Consider the following 22,189-nt stretch of genomic DNA (forward strand, 5'->3'; position numbering starts at 1 on the left):
CTACATAAATTTTGTCCATTTTTCAAAATGGACAAAATCTTATTAGCACAATAAGAATTAAAAACATGCTGGAATACTACAAAATTTCAAAGTAGAGTATTTGAGCCACCAAACTTTTACAATAGGCTTAGAGTGCTTTATCATTCTAAATAGAAATTTGAATATTTAAAGATACTATTTTTCTTTGTTAACAGCTCAAAAGGACTTTGAGACCTGCACCTTGCTCGAGATGACTTTGGCTTTGGACAGACACAATTTCGTTATGGACCTCTAGGAGCAACTCAGCTAAGTTCTCTTCTCCTCAGCTCCTCATTTGTACAAGGAGGATAAACCCAGCACCTCTCTCTCTCTCTCTCTCTCTCTCCCCCCCCCCAAAGAATAGCTATTTTAGGACAAATAATACCTTTTTTTTTTAAACCCCATACAGTATAACTGTCCCTTTTTGGGGCTTCTAGGAGCATGATAAGAATATTTTTTTTCACAGTTTAAAAATGAGTAAAAGAACAAATGATAAAGTTCATCACATTTGTTACTCCTGTTAAAATAAAATTCTAAAGATCTCATAAATTGAACAAAATGAAGCAATTTATGACTTCCACTGAAAAGAAACTGCTTGAACAAAATGGTTTTAGACTACAGCCCACATTCTGGCTACTCTTTGAAGTATCAAACCTTCCAATTCCAGAATAGGTTACTTGAACCACAGAACAAGATTCTTCAATGATGTATGTGGCAGGAGCCGGTAGTAATAAACTGAAATGAGGAGCTGCCGACTGTACACAAGGGAAAAAAAAACCCTGCAAGAATAATAAAGTATTGGGAACAGGTATTCCCATGAAGCTGTTGCATCTCAAGACTCAAGTGAACAAACCCTAAGCGAGCTGGTCTGAAATCAATGCTGACAGTGTGCTCCGCACAAAGTTGGACTAGATGACCTCCTGGAATTATTTTGATTTACCTGGCTACCCAAATGTACATGTTTTTTTCTTCTTGTACCCTCTGAATGAGATTAAGATAAGGGTAAATTACCATAGCAAAAACCTCTTTTATGAAAGTGGCAGGATATGGTTTAAGCACAAGATTAAGATACATAGCATATTTGTTTTTATCTGTCAGGTGTTTAACATGCAAAATAGAATTTATAAAACATTATTGCAAAAACAGGTCTTTTCCTCAGCAAACAATTTAAAAAAGCATTTTTGCCATAAATCAAGAGATCTTCCTGCAAATACTTCTGACAGTGACTTGCTAGGAAAAACTATGGTATAACGGACATGAAATTTTGCTGTATGAACAAGAAATTTTGCTACATATCCTACTAAACACCACAAGCGCCAACAAACTTCTCAGATGTACAAAATGGACTTCTGGAAATTTTGGATTTTACCGATCCTTATGCTAGCAATTATTAATCAAGGGAAACCAATGAACTTCCTCAGAAAACCAAACCATTTTAAATGGTGACTTTTATAATAAAGATTTAAAGTTTAAAACAGTTCAAAAAAGAAAATACCACTTTTTTTCTTAATTTAACATATAAGTGTGCAACACAGTAAGTTAATGCTTTTGGAGTTAAAGATACTATGTTACAGTGGGTTTAGTGTAGTTATATTTTCCTTAAGAGGTGAGGAACAGCTGCTAAGTTAAGGTCCAAAAAAAAATTATTTTTAACATTTGGCAAAGGTATATAGTTCTCTCTACAGACATTTCAAAATGTATGTTGGAAATAAATATGAAATGTCAATATTTAGCTTTATTCCAGATCTTTAATGAAATTACTGCTTCTGTGGAATATTCTAAATATGTATTACAACTTCCATTGCACAGACTGGAAAACTGGAGGGGGTAAAAGAAAGGTTTATTGGTAAGTACAGGATGAAGCAACAGCTAGCCAGGCTGCTCCACTGGCCATATTTCACCATGTTTACTTTGACTTCATTCATAGAAATCAAATAAAAAAAAAAGCCAAAACACCAAGCTTTTTTCTCTCTGGGTTCTGATAACATCGACCTTCAGTTAAAATTCACTGATCTGTTGTGAGTTTATTTTACAGACAGCTAGAACATTATTAGCCGCAAAATGGCAATATACGGTACAGAGTCCTGAAAAAGCATACTGTGTGTGCAAGAATATGTATGTAAAGTAATAAGATCACTATTTAGAATTACTTGTCCTTCATGTGTCCTATTATATATATGTAATAATATCCCAGTCTTAAATGGTCATTAAAGCAGTTGGCATTTAATCCACACATCTATATGAGGGTTTTATTTTTATATAAGGCATTTATATTACTTTTTATTTTTGCTCATTGGCTTTAAGACAACTTTTTTTTTTTTTTAAACTGATGAATATTACATGTATTCTTATCTTTAAACTGCAATCATACACGCCTGTCTTACTAGGTGTTTGGAACACATGTATCCAGACAAGGACAGCTAACAAAAGTTAATAATTTTTGCTTGCTACCAGTGACAGGGCAAACTGCTTTTTAATGCTTTAGCTAGTCAAGGTGAACCTGAGGCTCCTCATCAGAATTCATTTCAACTTCCCAACACATGAAAATAACCTCTGCCCCGGTTATTCTTCACTAGCACAACCATGACTGCTTCACTGACTATAAGCCATAGCAATTTATATGGGCATGGACCTGCCCTGAGGCAGGTTTAAAATTAGCTAATGTGTTATTTTGGACTTTGTTTTTAAATACATCTAATCTCAGTCAAAACAACTCCATATTAAAATCATCTATGCCACATGTTCACTATAATTTTTTGCCAGACAGTTATGCTAGGAAAAGGTATAATGAGTAATGGTCTTGGACTCACATAGCTACATACACGAGCAAAAGCCCACCTGTATAGTGGCTACTACACCAGCAAAATTACCTCTGCAAGCAGTTCTTCTTTTGCTGGCACTGATAAAAACTGGGTACTTCCCTGAAATAGGCTTCGCTTCAGTTGTTTAACATACAAAGAGGCACTGGACACCATAGTAAGGCAGCCATGCACATGAAGCAGTCAAACCTCAGCTAAGAAATCCCCTTGAGCTCTAATATATCTGTTCTTCTCTCAGTTCATCTAAAATCAAAATACATTTTAATATAAGCGATCTTGCCTACCAGGATCATAAAAATCATACACATTCCATAGCCCAATCTCACCCCCAAACCCAAAAAATTAATTAGAAGTAGTACTCATAATTTGGGGGATTCTCTTTTATTTCTAAGCTTTTAAGGACGCACTTGTCAGAAATGTGACAGATGTAAACCTTTTTTTAATGTGAAACCTGAGAATGTAATTTAATCTGACTGTAGCAGCTAGATACGTATGAAAAACAAACAAGACTTCCAGTGATCTCAAATACTGGCAGCAATGCTGTAAGAAGAGCTGTAATTGAGAAACGTTTAGATGGACAAAAAATTCCAGAAAGGTTTAGATGGACAAAAATTTATTCATATTCAAAATAAATATGCCAAAGATTATTTTCTTGAAGAGAACAAAGATGCTCAAAGATGACATCTGTGTCAGAGTGGCAAAAAAATATTTTTCTTTTAAAAAAAAAAACAAAAAAAACCCCCCCAAACCCAAAAAAACCCAAGCACTTAGTGAGCAAGTGTGGTACAACAGTAGTGTGACTTACTGGGAGGCTTTTCTCCTTAATGGTTTTAATACCTAGTGAGGTCTAAATTAATTACTAGTATAATCCTGAAAATTATATTTTGACAAAATAAAAAGAATCCTATTTCAACATTTCTATTGGAGTGGAAAACTAAGAAAAAGCAAAAGGAAAAAGTTCTAGAAAAAATAAGTCAGGAGTAATTAAATATTCTACTGCATCTTCCCCCCTCCCCCCCCAAACTACCTAAATTTTCTTCTACTCTTTATACAATTTAAAAGGGAGCAAAATTGTTTCAGATGTCTAATAGCTTCCAAACAATCAGAAGCTATTAATTTTTCAATTGCCTGTTACATAAACGAATTTTCTATAAAAAACAGAATTTAAAAAACCCAACTGAAAATGCAACTGTAGCTTCAGAATATTCTATTATGAAATTAAGGAAACCTGTGGTGGAATTGTTTGGTAGCTTCAATATGATCTGTCTCACAGGAAATATTATACTACAGCTTTACAGATGATGAACACTTACTTTTTAAATATTTATAAATTTACATTAATATCATCCATATATACCATGACGCATTTCAATAATTATTCTACAATACAATGGGAGTGCATGCTCAAACAAAACACCTCAGCAGTATTTTAAAGCAGTAAACCACCTAGCCAATTTCTGTATGTTCTGTAGTTTTTCTAATCCATTCTCCCTGTGGTTGAGCAAAATCGAATTGCCTCTCACATTTGCAGACAGCTCTGTGAAGGTGATAATAGAGCTGCTCCCTGCTGTCATGAGGCAGGAAATAGGAAAATGGCATATGGGGCTAGAAAGAAATAAAAAGAGAACTAAACAAGAACAAAAGAGATTTCAACAAAGGACAACTATAGCCCAATATGCTTTGCAAGTTAATCTCTTTTCATAATCATTTAACATACTTAATCATTTATCTGCACACTTCTCAAACTCAAATGCTTGATACCAAGTCTTCTGTAAAGTTTTATAGCCCAAAACATTTGGAATAGAAATGATACTAAAAGCCATCATATGCAATGCCTATAAATCAATGCCTTCTTAGTACCTACATTAAGGGGCTGAACCTATTCCAATCTGTTAGTAATTGATCTTAGATTTTGTGGCTAAAATGTAATATCTGAAACAATGTATACTTGAATTACTAGTTGCAAACATGTTGAGTGACACCTAAATAGCAAAATATTAAGGGAGGATTATGACTGGTTATGTGTACTGACAATATCAAAGACTTTCAGCCTGTTTAAGGACTACTGATGCAAGATGCAGAATAAACTAAAAATGATCTTTTCATTTGCAATGAGAATTTTTTTTTTTAGTGCAGAATGGGCCTCCAAAAAATCCAGAACTTACACATATTTACAGTGCTTCTATATTAAATCTTACTTAAATACTTAAAAAAAAAAAAAAAAAAAAAGCAAGCCTACAATACCTTTCCTTTTACACTCTGAATGGGATCCACCACCACAGCAACAGCTCTTTCTGATAAGGCTTCAAAGCTCTGCTGAGTATTGATATCTACACCAGACAACCAACAGCCAAAGCCAGGGTGACTATGATACCAACCAACTACCATCTCAGGTCTGAAACAAAGAGGACATTGAGATTCTTAAATATAAAAACATGTAACACAAGAAGAAATAGTAATGTATAAGGGCATAAATTAGGATGAGCTGTGGAAAAAACACCATTAGAAATATTTAAATTACTCACCACAGCATGGTGAAAACACAGACATGAATAAATGCGACAAAAGAGGGCTATCATTAAGGGATGCACATTAGCAGTGGTAGATCATGCTTTCAGTTTTTCACCCTGTTACCACACCTTCCCTGAACCAGTTTTTACCCTTTCAGCACTTGAGTAAATATCTACTCTTTAACTCTTTGGCATCGAGGGTTGAATTTTCACGGCAGAAAGTCCATTTCAGACATGGGCAACGGGAACCAACGGTGGGAAAGGATTAAATATCAATTAAACCAGCAGTAGAACTAGGAACTCAGTCAAAAAGCAATTTGCACTGTTCTGTTCAGCTGCTGAGCCTTTTGCTAACATTAATTTTGAAGTTTTTCCCACAGTAAAAGAATTTGAGCAAGGAAACGACAACTGTTCAGAGGTAGGAGTGAAATAAAAATTTGTTTAAATACTAGGATCTTTTACAAAATTATTTTCCCTTTCTTTTCATTAAAATTGTTCATAAATAAGCTAGAACTTGATAATTTTTTATCTTAATCAGAAGAAATAAAAAAATCAATCTCTTAAGCAGGTACTGTCTAGTAACTGCCTATACTAAATTGAGCAGCATTCTAATCTTTCTGTGCAATAATCAAAGCTGTAGGTTTAACATGACTGACAACCTCCTAACAACTGAAATGCAGGAGGTGGACTGAATTACATGCTCTGCTACTCACCCGATTTCTGGGCCAATTACTTCTTTTTAAACATTATTAATAGCCCCTATATCACTACTTTTGCAGAAAGCCAGCTGTTTCTTCTAAACAACATGCAGGGAGTATTTGTTACTGTCAGCCCTCTTTAGGGTGACTTACCTTCCTGTTTGTTTCAGCATATCCAACATTTTTGCTTGAAATACAGGATCAACTGCCTCCACACTGACACCCTGACGTAGAAGACAGATAAAAGTCATATTAGTTGTACATAAAGCCATATTGTCTTTTAACTTGTTACTCTCCACAAACAAAAATTCAAACACCATTCATAAGCATTTGTTTAAAAGGGCAACCTCACTCCTTTAGAACTACTTGATAGAACACCCTTAAATGTAAAATATAATTTTTATAAATATATTTCAATGTGATTTTTAAGATGCTGAAAGAAGATTTTTAATTGCTATTTAAGTCATCTCTACTATGAGTAAACATGATTAAATAGGCATAGGAATTCACCTTTTCCTCTTTTTGTCCTGCAAACTCTGGCCCGTTGTTTCTCACAAGTTCAGCTCTACAGGTTTTAGTCACGATAAATATCACATACCAGCTTTTTGCAGATTCTGCTTATACTATAACATGCATAGAATAAACTCAGGACAAAAGAATCTGAAAATTTCATTGATGTGCAGCTCTGAGTTACAAAGGGGTCCGTGCTTCTTTTAAGAACAATATTTCATTCAAGTTACACAAAAAAAGCATCATAAATTCCAATTATACCCACTGGCTCATCTTCTCTTTAAAATATCTCTTCATAACATGAATATTCTTACTTAAAATACATAATTTTTTTCACATCACAAAAATATAATTTAAGAGACATGCCACTGTAAGATCTGTTGAAGAGAGCAAGTTTGAAGTATATCTTATAGCACTATCACACTTCAGGGCATGACACACTTCTAATCAAGCTTTTTACATTTTGAATCCCTCCCCTGGCTCATAGTATATGAGTTCTTGAAGTTACCAATTTATAAGTGATGTTATACCAATATATGTACACATACATAAAGACCAACATCTCCATATATTGATACACACACTACACACTTACATACTAGTCTTTGCTAAAAAAAAAAAGGAAATTTGTTTTAACTAATTGTTTTTTACTGAAACCCTTAAATCCATTAGACACGTTTGCATTGTACCTAGTAGGTTATACCTTAAGATTGTATAAATGAGGTAAAGCAGGAAAAGCTTTTTTAAAAATATCTACCATAAGAAAAAGCAAACAAGCAAACAAAATTATCAAGGTCTAGTTGCAAAGAACTCACCGTTCCTGACTGTGGCATTGCAAAAACATCAATCACTCTCACAGTGTAATCATCAACAAATTCCCCGAGCATCAGACCCATAACTTCCATAGGGACACCAGCACGACCATGCTTCAACATCTGGAATTAAGACCAAATGACACTGTATGTTTAACAGGAGGTTCAAGTTTGACTTGGGATAGTTCTTTCAGCCTTTGTTGATCTATAGATAATTTGTAACTTGTAGCACTTTTGGAAACTGTAAGGAACTACAGAATAGTAAAAACGAAGTCAACAAAAAAGAAGTAATTAAAATAAGTTTCTTACTCTGAGTGTTCCAAACAGTATTAATTTATTTAAAAAATTAGTCTGACTAGCACCTAAGGAGCACAAGTCCATAAACTTTGGATAGCTGCCAGGTGCTTTATCTCCAGCACTACACTCAGATGCAGTACACACAGAACACTTACTTTCAGCAGTGCAAGGGAAGAGATATAAACCTGTTCGGCTGTATCGACCGCAGGAGCATCTGTTGGTGGTCCCTATGAAAAGAATAAATAATTATTTTCTCCACCATTGTTATTCTGCAGTTTCTAAACATTTGCTTTTGTTTTCCATATTACAAAACTTACAGAAAAATGCATATATAATTGTGATTTTGTGTTAGATTAAGTTCTTACAAACAAAACCAAAAAAAAGCACACCCAAACCCCAAACACTTCTTTACAGTGCCTTCTTCATTATCCTATTTTATAATACAAGTCACCTAGCCATCATCCCATCTCCCCCCCGCCCCAAAACAATACCAGTCTAAAGAGCAACCTAATAGGAATCATTCAAATAAACTGGCAAGTATTGCACTGGGTACAAACCTGTTACAAGACATACAGGCTAAGAGTCAGATAAGTTTTCATTAGTCAGCCTTGCCGCAATGCTAACCTTCATCAGCTGTAAAATACGGCCAGTTCTCCAATTAACTATGCGTTTCTTACAGTGGTGTGAATGTAAATGCTGCTGGGCTAGCATGATTAACTGGCACCAACACAAACAGCAATTTCCCTTTGCTTCATCAGCTTTCAGCTAAAGAGGACTTGCAGATAAAGGCTATGGGAGTACTTTGCAGATACACTGGTACAGTGAGAGAAAAAACGGACCTCCGATCCCTAGGTGGAAAAGCTGTGAACAAAATACTTTGCTCTTTGCCTTATGAGTAGTTATTCAAAAATTAGCACAACTGTCCCAGGTGTGAATGATTGGTTGAAACAGGTTCTGTGTACTGTTGAAAATGAAAAACACAGGAGGCAGCAGTTTAAAATGCCCCTTTCTCGAGGAGCAAGACACATATTGCTCTTATATACAGAATTCCATATCAGCGTACCTCATTACAGCCAATTAACAGTACATTCATTACTTTATTACCAAATTGTGTACAACAAATTTCCACCGAAAATACAAAAGGTTACTTCTGCGCTAAGTGATGTAAACTTAGAAGGGCAACAAAGAAACTATGGAGTACAGTTAACAAAAAGATACTCCCCGTTAAGTTAAAGGAGGAAAACAATGGTGCCTTTACACAAACATTTTGTGGATTTAGAACTTTGATTCCACAGTTATAAGCAAAATTGGGCAAAAAAAAAGAGGGAAAATTTTGAGTAAATTCTTGATTTTTCACTTAAAGTGGAAAAATTCAGTACAACACGTGTCCACCGGACATCAAACAGAAGACATAGCGATTGACACGAGCCATCACCTCCTGAAGATAAAACCAGGAACTTAAGTAATCAGCATATTAAGTTTGTATAGTAATTGTCCTTTCTGCATACTTTCACTTTTACACACACAGAAAAACATCACCTGGTCTTCAGAACACTTTAAAGAGCAAGAAAAGTCAGTTGTGTTCCCCCCCCCGCCCCACGTCAACGAATTCCTTCTCTATTAGCTCCAGATCCAATCTTTTTATTTTGAAACGCATATACATGCATGGATCTGTCAACCACAACTGCTTCCTAACACCTTCAAACCTTTATTTCCAACTTTGATACTGCTGACCATCACCTCTTGATATTTGCTCTCCCTCGCTTCTTACTACTCATTGCTAATTCTGTCACTTTGCCCTTTCCATCAGCAATCTTCCAGCAGGTTTAACTTTTCACCTTCTATAATATTTTCACCAAAGGTCCATTTTTAAGCAATTCCACTTCATCAAGTATTTCCCTGACTAGCCATAGCCCAACAGTGACTTGCTCCAGTCGAGGTGTCCCTCTGCACTTATGATGAAAAACTCTACGACCAGTTCTTCAGAACGTTTCACAGAACTAGATTCACAGGGCTCCTGAATTGCTTATTCCAAATTTACTACAACTAAATTGTTTGACTGACGAAGTTTCAAATGCCCAATCATTTTCCGATACTGTTACTATGGGTTTTTTTTCTCCATAAATATGTAAGTTTACTTTCTCAACTGTACCTCTCCTGCTTTAAGTCTATTCCAGACGATCTTCTTTTCACTCAGAAGTCTTAATACTTCAGAAAACACAAAGACTCATATTTCCACTTAATCACTGCTAAGAATAAAGCACAGATGAGTTGGGTTTAACTTAAAACAAACAAACAAAAAACCCAAACAACAAACAACTTATTAGTTTGATAACAACCCCTTTCTTCATACATAAAGCTCTTTTCCATTTTTCTACCAGTTCTAGATCAGAGAGGGTCTGAAGTGATGGTAAAAGTACAAACACAGTAACTCTCTGCTTTAGGAAGAACCATAACATCCATGCTGTGATCACCATACTATTCTACATTTGTCCCAGATTTTGTTTAACATTTCACTGTAAGCAAGCATCCCATTACACTATTCAGTATTTTTTAAAATAAGGAATAGCATAAAAAAAATAATCTCCCCTGAACTAGCATAAGTAGTTCTGAGATTTCTGGAAGGTTAATGTTGAAGTTTGATTGAAACTAGCTTCTCAAAAATCAGGGACTTGAACTGAAGTTTATTCCACAGACTATGCCTCTTGAATAGGCTCTCCTTGTGTGGAATCTCTAACGTCTGTTAAGATGTCAGATCACACTGACACCCTTCCTGCAGCTGAGGCATTAATCACATCTCTGTCCCCTATGTAAACACCTGTGTTCACAACTCGTAAGAGTTTAATTATTCCTCATAACTTTTCCCATTTTAAAATCAGTCAGCAGATTCAACACTTAGAGAGGAGGTAACGACAAACGTTATTACATTTTGTTTCCATAACAAGGCAACTAAATTACCTTTAGTTTAAGCAAAGCTAGGAACTAAAGCAAGGTGTTACCCTACCGTACTCATTCCTAATCTTTCCTTTTTTTTATTATTTCTATACTCCTTGGAGGTTTCAAATGCTTGTTTACCTTGGTGATGGTCCAGAAGAAGGGATACTTAACATTATACTTTATCAATCCTTTAGGCATTCTATGAGATAAAGTAGTTTCTGTTTTCAAAACTTATCTTAAAAGTTCTCCTGCCAGCTGCCAGCACCCATAGCCAACAATTCATTTTCAGCATAGGAAACATTGCTAATTCTTAAAGGAATGCGTCACTGGTGTAAGTCAACTAGCTTAGCACCTTTTTTCTTTTTAAAGCCATAGTATTCACTGTGAATGATTCTGCACACTAAATGTGAGTTTAAATATATAAATGACTACACTAAGTGTTAGGAGATATTAACTGCAAACTTCACTGTTTCACTTTAAGCACACGCCTGAGCTAGCAAAAATATTAAAGATTAGCTTCCACTCTTACCGTGCAGTTCAACCAATTTACCTGAACTCTTAAAAAGTAACTAGTGGTAGTATACAATGCAAATATAATGTAGATTTATTAATTCTCAGTCTTCTTATAAACTACAGCACATATTAAGTATTTCCTTGGTCACAGATGCTTCTTTTGTGAAGACCTCACTATGTCCTTTCAGTCTGCTCTGTTCTCCTTAGAGATTATAATTACTAGCTAAATTATGAGAAAAGGAAACAACTCATTGCACTGCATGAATTATGTTTAAATTCCATGTTAATATTCCTTCGTTTTGAATATAGATTAGAATGAACTGCTCAAAAGAGTTCTGAAATTATTGATGTACCAATTCAGGAGTTTTGAGAAGGAAAGGATCCATAGGTCAAAACCTGTCCAGAATCCACCTTCACAACAGATTTAGTTTTGCATTATTTTTCTACCAAAGATAAACTGGCACATAAAATACTATAGGCACACACTTGTCTTTCTACAGAGAATTATAAACCCAAAGTTCACCAAATTCTTAACCTAAAACTTAAAGATTTAACAGATAAAAGCAACAGAGTAGATCTTGGGTCTTTAAAGTAGTTTACTTGGCTTTAGACAGTGCCTTTTGAAAAAAGCAGACATTTGGAAACTGGAACCACTTTACTTCCATTTCCAACCACTTCCTTTTCCATGAATGGCTTATAATCTAACACAGCCTTGGAGTGACAGCCACAGCTTCTGCGTGCTAGTTACACAGTATGTGGGAGCTAGCTATGGGTTACATGTTTTAAGATTTCTTTGGCCTGTTTCTGCTAATCTTCCACAGAAGTTTATGCATTTCTTTCATGAAGCAAAGAGGAAGAAAGACTTTATTAGCTAATCTCTACATGGAGGCAAAGTATTCTGCACTGACCCTCCACAGCATGTGCTATTATCACTGTTCATAAACTGCACTGCCTGCCAACTTTAACAAAAGAGCACCATCTTTATGAAGCAGAGTACCAAATTAAATTAACTGGTGTCAGAAATCAAAACAAGAAAGCATTTGTATCTGCAATGCAAAAGATCTGCTGGTATTTTTGGTTACATTATGGTATTCAAAGAAGGTCAGATAGTTCTCCCACTGCACAGTTTTGTAAGAGTGCCCATCTCACTGCAAAACAGCAAATACTGCCTTCGTTCTGTCTGACCACAGCTTTAATGGACAATTTCTTGGGGAACTGGAGGAAAATGGTATTTGGAAACTGCAAGGAATACTGAACATTCTTTCCCCAAGCATTCCTGTATAAGCTGGATACAGTAATTATTAAAATTAAAAAACTAGTCTGAAAAAAATACTGTTATTCTGCTACTTACTGAAAAATGGATATTTCTTCTGAATCAACTATACATGCTGTCAGTCAGTGAAATGAGCTTCTTGATGGCCAGCCATCTCATAAAACCCAACCAAACTGGTTTTGGTTTTGTTTAGAATGGCAGAATCCAAATTTCAATTGATAAAATTAAGTTACCACTATTGAATTACATATTATTTTTGCTTAGTTTTATTCAGAAAGACTTGTAATGAAAAAATAATCACATTCAAGTTATGAACAGATTACATTGTAATATTAAATCATGCATGATACTATTTTTGTTTCAAACAGTTAAAGAGAATTTCCAACATAAAAAGCAGCTCTTTACTTGGACAGCCCTTGTTGACGAAGTGTTAAAGGCATTTGCCATTCTAACAGGATAAAAACTAATCCCTTGAAGTGTTATCTACTCAGGTCTTTTAGCAAATTTGTTAACACTTTTAGGTATATTACTCCACCTTTCTCTTAGTGTGAACTGGTATCAATTATTTAGCCAATTTTATTATGTTATTAAAATACCTGCTGATTAAATGTGAAATAAAGTGTCATTTTAGAGCACTGCTCTTTATTTGTACTATTTTACATTTTTTTCAAATAGGTATAGAAAGTGGACTCAATTACATGAGCAACTGAGAAATATTCCACAAATGGAGACACTTTCTATTGTTTAAATGGATCTTAAGCACTGCTCTGGTGTCACACTAATAGCACAAAAGGTGATTTTGAAATACATCATAGCTGTTTCAATAAAGACACTCAGTTTTGCAGGGGCAACTGTAATAAAAAAAGGCAGTGAACTAAAGTGCTGTAGAGAAAATCTTAGCTTTATTGCACCAAACAGCATATTTCTGTGTAAAATATAAGAACTGCTACAATCATTACGACTTTTTTTTTTTTTTTCATTTTTGCAATTGGAACAATTTAAATGTGAACGCAGGACACACAAGCAAACACTGACCACTATAGTGTTTCTTTCTTTCCCAGTAAGGTAAGAAAGAACCTTTTAATAGTTTAAATTTGTGAGTATTAAACAACTAGTGTGAAAAACAAGCTGCATGTAAAATATTTCTACTGCCTCTGCTTCAATGACTAGCTGAGGCAACCTGTTATAGGAGGTGTTAATTGGCAATAGGAGTACAAGTCAGAAGCATGTTCCCCATCGTCCTAACCCAGCAAGGCTAGGTCATTAAAGTGGAAATGAATTCTTTCATGCCGACTTAACCCTTTCAGTACATATTTTCAGCTGTTATATCTAAAGACAATTGAGAAAGATTAACTAAAAAAACAAGACAGAAAAAACTTGCACTACTTTTGAATTTTAAAAAAACTATTCACCCCTCCACGCTTCTTCACTTCCCTTTTATCTACCTCCTCCAAAACAAGTGTTTCAGAAAATCATGACATTTACTATGTAGGTGGGGGCAGAAGGGCAACTGGGGTATAAATGCAATGACAATCATTGTAAAATAATAATAAGTTATCATATTAAAGGGTGTGTGGAAAGATCAGGCACTTAAAGTGAGCTTAAAACCACCATTTTGTGAAGGTAAATCCAATGGTGGGTGCATAGCTTGGTATGAGGGGGAAAAAAAAAAACCATTACAGAATACTACCTACAGAGAGGACACAAACTCAAGCAAGCTTGCAGAGGAGGCAGAGGTATAGTGATAATAAAAAGACCTTAAAAGTTCACCAGAGTACCACTGCTCTTCTCTACTTACCCTTTGTCAGTAACTGGTATGACCTGATGATATATTGAAATAAAGAATAAGAGATTTCTTATATCAGTATAGTGCTTTTTACACATTGCCAAGCCTAAAAATCTAAACAAAATTGTGATTGTGGAGCAATTTTTTCTATACTGAGACAATACACTTAGAGAAAATACTAATTCGTATTCCATCAGTGGAAGTGGTGAAGGGAGTAAGCTATGTTCCCAGATCTCAATGGTTCTAGCAAAATTGTCATGACAAGCGCCAGAAGCCATGTATTACGTTTTCCACAGTACAGGAAGTTAACGTGATCAGTCATGACAGAGAAAATGATACAGTTCATAAAAAAATTGGAAAAATCATAGAGTTCATTGAAAGGGAAAAATATATTACTTTGGACTGTGAAACACACACTAATTAGTAGCAATTTGAAATTTTATTGCAGTTTTCAAGCTAGTACACACACAATTTTACAGTTAGTTTCACATCAACAGGATTATATTTTGAAGCTAGCATTATGTCTAAACAGTTTGTATGTTTAGGCCCATTTTTATACCAATTATAATCAAGCATACATAACAGACCACAAAATACCATAAGTCTCAACAAACAGGCTAGATTTCTGAAAGGATCACATTGTCTTGTTACACCATATGTCAGATCAAACAAAAATTGTAGTAATATGTTTAGTCTCATAGACAGTCTCATAGACTCCAAAATGGAGTAGGGATACTAGGGAATTATTATGGCATCAATTGCTACTTTAAATTAAAAATATCTGCAAAAAACCCTTAACAGGCTAGGTAAAAAAACTTGCCTCAGTATGTTTTACAAAATCCTGTCTCCTAAAAAAAGTTCATCCAGGTTCGCATTTCTAACAGAACTCCATAAACAGCAATATAGATGGACTTGAAATCTATAATGTTTGCCATCTCCCCTCCTCTTCAAAAACCAAAATTACAGAACACAGAACTTTGTATAGCTTTGAACAGTTGGTTAAATGGGTTGGCATCACCAGTTTGCAAACACCTCTTCAGTGCAGAGCCAAAACTTTACCACTTACCTTTTGTTTGTTTGGGTTTTTTGTTTCTGTGGTTTTTAGGTTTTTTAACTCAAGCAGAACTTAAAACAAAAATAATCTCTAGTTCACTGGGACACTCCAGAGAACCTGGCCAGAATTTTAGTTAAAGAAAAAAAGAAAGAAAGGAAGCCACCAAAGTTTAGCTTATGTTTCTATCCTATCCATCTATCAGTAATCTCTCTTGCACTATTAACAGTTTCATAGAAGAGATATAGTAATCCACCAACATGGGCATATGCAGGATTTCCCATATACCTCTAGAATGTAATGTGTTTTGCTTATCTAATCGCCCCAAACTGTCAAAATTTTAAAAGGTCTTTTACAGAAAGCAGCACTCCTGTTTTCCAATACTACCATTGAAAATATTCTCAAAGACTGAGGCTTACAGCTTACTAAGAAAAAAAAATACTTTCCAGGATTTGGCATCAAATTATGCTAGTCAGATTTATTTTGAGGTCAGATTACTACAATGTACTTCACAGAAAGTCAATCTACTTAGTCTAATTTTAATCAGAAATATTTATTACCCAATATTAACACGCATTCATGATATAGTTATTTAAATGTATCATCTTGATGCAATTTGCAATAGTCAGACTTTCTGCAATGTTCCCAACACAACTGTTGCATAAAATGGCCGCCAAGCATAATCCTTCCTCATTCTAGTGTTTCCTCTCTCTTTACCCCACACAATCTAAAAATTCATCAAGACATGCAAAAAAGCAAGGGAAGGTAAGCTGTGTCGCTGCAGTTAATATTCCTCATTATCAAGCATAAGGACAATTTGGACTAGATGACCTTTAAAGGTCCCTTCCAACCCAAACCATTCTATGATTCCATGACAATATTATGGCTAGCAAAAAGCCATAAGATCAGGGACACAAATTCTCAGTGACATTGTATGTGTTTTTGAAATAAACTACTATTTTTCACAACCTCAAGCTACTGGGAAAAGAGAAAATCCAGACAGTACAAAGGTCAGTTTCACTCCAGAATAAACCAGGACTAACCTGTTATCTATTCCTATCACCATTACAGAAGGTATTGGGATTTAGAAATGAGAGCCTCAAGGCAGATAACGAGTCAGCATTTGTACATTTTGTCTGCCTCCAGAAGTCTTGCTCTAATGCAGACTTTTAATTACCTTATTCTAGACATAGTTCTGCCAAGAAGACAAGTTAGCCTTCAGCAGGTGCTGTCTGAGGTCACCCTAAAGTACACTTTGTGCAGCAGAGCAGTGAAAAGGGATTTACTCAATATGTAAAAGAAGGCACTGGGTTCTATATGCCTACAGGCTCTCTGTTGTGAAGAGCTGGTCCTCTGGACACAAGCAGGTGAACTGGGAGACTGAGTGGCAATATGTAGGAAGGTTAGTTGTTTGTAACACTTTGTAAAAACAAAATAAAACCCCACACCAGTATTAATACAAAAAGAACACTTCAAACTTCCAGAAAAAAACTGAAGAGGACTCTTCTACACTGCAAGAAGAAAACAGAAGCCCTTGTTCAAAGGTGCTGCATAGTAGCACTGCATGGGATTTCAGAAAGAAACAATTTCTAAGAGAAATAAATTAAATTAATCACTGTAAGGGGGCTGTTTCCTGCTTACAGAAAGGAAACATACAGAAAGGAACAGATGTAATGCAAAAAGGCACCAAGATGTCTGCTCTTGTTTGGTCTTTTTCCCCCCCGTTCTTTCTCATTATGGCTACATTCATTTCCTTGTCCAAGCCCCTTTGTCTCTTCTGGGGAAAGTCGGTTGGACTACACTAGCAATTAAATTGAGGAGAGAGAAGCTAATTGCCTAATTATTAGAAATAAGGAAGTTTAAGATCTGAGGCCAAGAGGAGGCAGCTAAAAATGGTCTCCAGAGTTCATAGGAAAACAGTAGATCAGAGGAAACTGATAATCCTCAGGTACAACCCACTAGCTTTATTATTTTCAGTTTTGTGTTTGTTTGTGAATAATATGTAAGGTATGACTGTAGTGCAGCCCATCATACTTTAAGGCAGCTTTTATCACACAAAGTACACACTGTGTTCTAAGTACAATCATATGACTGTTCCTGAACCAATTCTACCATGTTTCCCTCTCCCATTAGCACTTTTGGATATAAATCATGTTACAATCACTCAACTATTTCAAATGTAGGAAAACTATACTCAGCCTTTAGCAGTCCCCACCAACTTTCAAATAAGCCTACACTACCCATGGAGCTGTCATCACCTCCAGTGTAAGCAGACCCAGGCCACACCAGTACCCTAAACTTGATATGAAGCTTTCCGTTGAACAGCCCTGTATTAAACCACTAACCAATGCAGTAAAATAATCATCCCAGTCAATAAAAGTAAAACAGCACAGTTTACTATATCTATGGTGGTTTTTTCTCCTTAAAACAAAATCATATATTTCAGTTATATAAACAGACACTGAGACTTTCTACCGGAGATAACATACACAATTGATTAAGACTTTTGAACTTCTTATGGGAGTTGAGGTTGGATGTTTTTAATGGATGAAAAAACATTTATCACTAAGAAAATTTTTCTACTCTTTAAATGGGTTGACAGCTTCTGGGGAAAAAAAGTAGAACTGGATTAACCCACTCAAATTGTATACCATCTTATTGACTGGGAGGTATATTGGAATTCTAGAAATACTAACATTCTTAGTACTTGAGAACTTTGCTGGAAAATGTCTCAGAAGCAATGGCACAGAAACGATGCACAACTTTAAGAGCTGTAATTCAGATTTATTCCCCTGGCAGAGTATTCTCAAAAGGAGTATCTGAAGCTTCAAATACGTGTGAGAAGCAGACAATAGTGTATCACCACAACTCAAACCAAATAAAGCATATACACCCAGGAGACACACGAAGGAAAGAGTCATGCAGGTGCAACAGATACTGAGACACCAAAACACTCTACAGCTTTCCGAAAGAAAAAGCACTTTATTATATTAAAGACAACACATTTGCACCCTTCAAACTAAACCCCAACCTGTTTCACAAATCAATTAACCAAAACAATTTTCAATAAGATACTAAGGTGTTGGGTTTTTTTCTGGTTGGGTTTTGGGTTTTTTTTGCAGGGGATGGATGGGGGGGTGTTGGGGTGTTTTGGTTTTGATTTTTTTTGTTGTTGGGTGAGGGAGGGAGGGTTGTTTTGTGTTTGGTTTTGGGTTGGTTTTTTTTACAAAGGGAATCTTAGGATGCAGATTAGCCAGCTAGAACACATAATTTACTTCAAGAGACACATCAGCTTAATTAAGTAACTCAAGGAAACTTGTATTTAATTGTTAATTGGGAATGATCTACACAGAGGCTGACCCTCCTTTGCCTGCCAGATCACCAACTCTTATTCTGAAGCCCTGCAGAATACTGAGCCAGTAGTGCTCTTTTCCAATAACGATCCTGGCTAGATCAGCAGATGAAACAGAACTTTAGATCAGTGGCAGGTCTCCCAAGTTCCCACGGTGCCATAGATTTACTAAATGGGATCAGCATGTTCTAAAAAACCATGATAATACGAGGGAAAAAGGTTCTACAGCATCAAGCAGTGCAATGCTTGAAACCTCATAATCAAAGTGACAGTTTTCAAGTGCCATTTACAATGCCCTAATCTGGAAACATCCCAGCTAACCCATCTGATCAACTATTTCACAGATGGAAGCACTTGATGGCTAATTGGCAAGTCCATTATTCAAATAAAATAGCTATCTGCACTTCTATTTTCTATATTCCAAGTCAAGGTGTAAACACTCCTTATAAGACACAGGTCACTTCTCTGTCTCTCCCTCCCTTCCCATTTGGATTTTTTCCCTTCCCCTCTGCCATCAAATATGTTAATTCAGAAATACAGAATCAGTTTTATTTTCCATTTATTGCACTAAAACAGTTGCCTGCACCAACAGAGCAATGCAAATTAATATTTTCAAAAATCCATCAAATAATGAAAAATTATTTCAACAGCATTTTAAAAGCGTCATTAATTATTTCACTGCTTCCTATCACATCTGGATTCAGAAAAACAGACAGGAGTTGTTAGTACGGACAGGAACTTGTATAGCTTGGATTATTGTTCTGAAAGCATTGGGGAGAGAGCTCTGCTAAAAATGCACTTAATTTACTTACACCCTTAAACAGTATGCAGTAGGATTGCCTAATAGAGGCATATGCGGAACTGATTTCACTAGCAAACAATAGTTCGGTGTACAAAATGAAGAGGAGTGTTGCTCCAAATTCCTGCCTGCTACATAAGTAGAATGCTTTCACATACCCCACAAAGCCTGTTAATTTGTCTGCACCAAAGGTACAATGCAAAGTGAAGTATTAAATCACTAGTGAAATTCTGTGGTAGGCAGTGTTCCAGGGGGATGAACAGGGAGAGACAGAAAAGAGTAAACCAGGAAAGGAAAGATAACAAAAAAACCCCAACATGACAAGGGGCCGGAGGAAGAAAAAAGAGACCATACAAGAGAAGGAAAACAAGGGTGTTGCCAAAATCTGAACTCCCATGAACTACAGAAGGCAAATTAAATTAATAAGCATTTTGTTTGGGACATCGCAACACCTTCAAACTTTAACTGTTTCCCCACAACTCTTTTAAAAAGCTTCAATCAGTCATTCTTCTTATGCATATATAATGAGAGCAGAAATTCAAATGCCTACAATACCAGGCATATAAGAAAAACAATTTCTGCATGAAGCAGTGTTGCAAAGAAGGTCTTATTTATCAAGTTCAAAACTAAACACAGGTACCTTCCCATACAAAGAACACAAAGTTAATGACCAAGTTCACTGCCAGAAAATACTGTGGATGGCTTATGTGATGCCAAAAGCTATCAGATTCTCTTCCCTCCTCTCTTGTCCACCTGCTGCCCCATGAAGACAGTCCTTTGTCCACCTAAGACTAAAAGAGAGGAAATGGCTCAAAATTTCTAAGCCACAAGTGACTGGAAGGAAAGTTGATTGTTGAAATATCACTTGAAGATCACTTCCTTAAAAGATGTGTTTATCAGCCGTATGAAGACAGGCTTAGGGTCAACAGAATTTAGCACCGACCACCTCTGGACAATTTAACATTAAAGGCCAATCAGCCACTCAATAGCATGCTGAAGTAGCAAGTAGTAAGAGAAGAAAAGAACCACAAATTCACTGAAAGCAGTTTTCAAGTGGAATGCAAGACAAGAAAAGACTTCAAAAAAACGTTGTAAAAACATGAATCCAAAGAGCACTTGGGACAACATATTTGAGTGTGAAAATGAAGAAACAAACAAACAAAAACCAAACAAGATAATAGAGGTGGTTTTACCACAGGGGAAAGAACCCAGTAATTGCTGTTGAAGAAGCTAAGGCAAGTCAATGAGAAAGAATCCCTTGGCAGAGCTCAAATAGGAACTGTGCTGACCAAGCATTTGCTGTTAGTTGAACATTAGTTACAAAGCAAATCAAAGGGACTGTTCCCAGACCTTATGTGATGCAGTCCTTTTGCTAAGCAAACCCCTAGCTACAAGAAAGAAAAAAATCCCCAAATTGTGTTATAAAATTACTTTGAAAATGCTTCTGTTTTTCTACGAGACTACACATGCAGATGATTCTTACGTTAGAAAGAATAACTCACTCAACAGATGTTTTTACTATGTTCAACCTTAAAAGCAAAACCTTCAGAGACAGAACAACTGTGACATAGCAATAAGACAAACAAAAAGCTTTGTAGGGTTGTTTAAAACACGCTAGTGCAAACAAATGGTAACAACTTTGTTTACTTTCTAGCAGGACAAAGTATGTCCAAGAAATACCCAACTCTTCACTTCCACCTCAAAGCCATCTGAATCACTCTGGATTATTTCTCAATCTCAATTATCAATCAATCAATATTCAGAACAGAAGTGATCTTCGAACATCCACTGAAACACCATATTTTAAGGACATAAAATTATTCTTTTTGAAAAGCCTTCCTGCTGATTCAATAAACCAAAAGACTACAAAAGTAGTCAAGATATACAGTGCAAGCAGTAACTTGCATAAAGAGCAATTCATTTTTCTGCCTTTTTTTTTTTTTTAATCCAACACATACTCATCAATTCTTTTAAGAGACAATTCCATATTTAAACAAACACAGAGCAGCTTTGCAGGCCAAAGCTGCCAGAGGAGTTCAGCTAGCTTCTTCTGAATGTTATGTTCTATTGTCTGCCACAATTTTCTAGCAAGCTTTAAGTTAAAGCGGAGAAATTCAGAAAGCAGCAGAGAGAGTTAACTGTAAATTTGAAAAACAGCTTTGATATGCGTCAAGTTCAGAGAGGACTAAGAAGTGAAAGCTTGAGTGATTAGACTGCGCAGATGTTAAAAAAAAATGAAGAGTCATGAAGCAGGCTGGCAGCTCAGAGGAACAAGAGAAATAACTGTTTAAGAAAGTGAAACTAAAAATAACTGAGGGCTGCTTGAAGATTCACTAAGAGAGCGTGAATAGAATTTCAGCTATAAAAAGGAAAAAAAATTATGCACCAAAAGTTACAGCTTATTTGGCAAAACACCTAGAGGCTGTAAATCAGCTCAGAATATTTCACCAAATGCTTCAGTATTAAACCACTCCTTTCCTAATTATACTGGACACAAACACACTACACACAACCAAAAGAAGCTGTGGGTTTAGCAATTTCAATCATCCCAGAAGCACACTCACACACACATCATGAAGCCTAAGACAAACAGAATGGATTCCTCCAGAAAAACAAGAGTCTGGATTCTCAACTTAGAGCAGAGCCCCAGAGGCAGATGAGGAAAGCAGAGAAAGGCCAGCTACCGAGACCAGCCAAGACTACAAAGAAAATTACACTGGGGCCCTTTCCTTAAGGAAATAGTTCTTTCTACAATCCTCAGACAAAGAAGTTCCTAATTTTATTTCTTTCCTGTATCCACAGTAGTCAGTACAA

The 22,189-nt window shown here is 35.8% G+C and overlaps 1 protein-coding gene across 1 annotated transcript in view; it reads right to left on the minus strand.

Annotated features, from left to right (window-relative positions):
* PSMD14 (proteasome 26S subunit, non-ATPase 14) overlaps positions 1–22,189 on the minus strand; it is a 48,553-nt gene that overhangs the window by 17,467 nt on the left and 8,897 nt on the right. The window contains exons 4-7 of the mRNA XM_075028580.1: positions 7,820–7,891; positions 7,371–7,490; positions 6,199–6,269; positions 5,082–5,232 (exon numbers count right to left, since the gene is read on the minus strand). Of these exons, the coding sequence (XP_074884681.1) occupies positions 5,082–5,232; positions 6,199–6,269; positions 7,371–7,490; positions 7,820–7,891 (414 nt within the window). The remainder of the gene's footprint in view (positions 1–5,081; positions 5,233–6,198; positions 6,270–7,370; positions 7,491–7,819; positions 7,892–22,189) is intronic.

The sequence above is a fragment of the Buteo buteo genome, chromosome 5 (assembly GCF_964188355.1).
Source record: "Buteo buteo chromosome 5, bButBut1.hap1.1, whole genome shotgun sequence".
NCBI classification, from domain to species: Eukaryota; Metazoa; Chordata; class Aves; order Accipitriformes; family Accipitridae; genus Buteo; species Buteo buteo.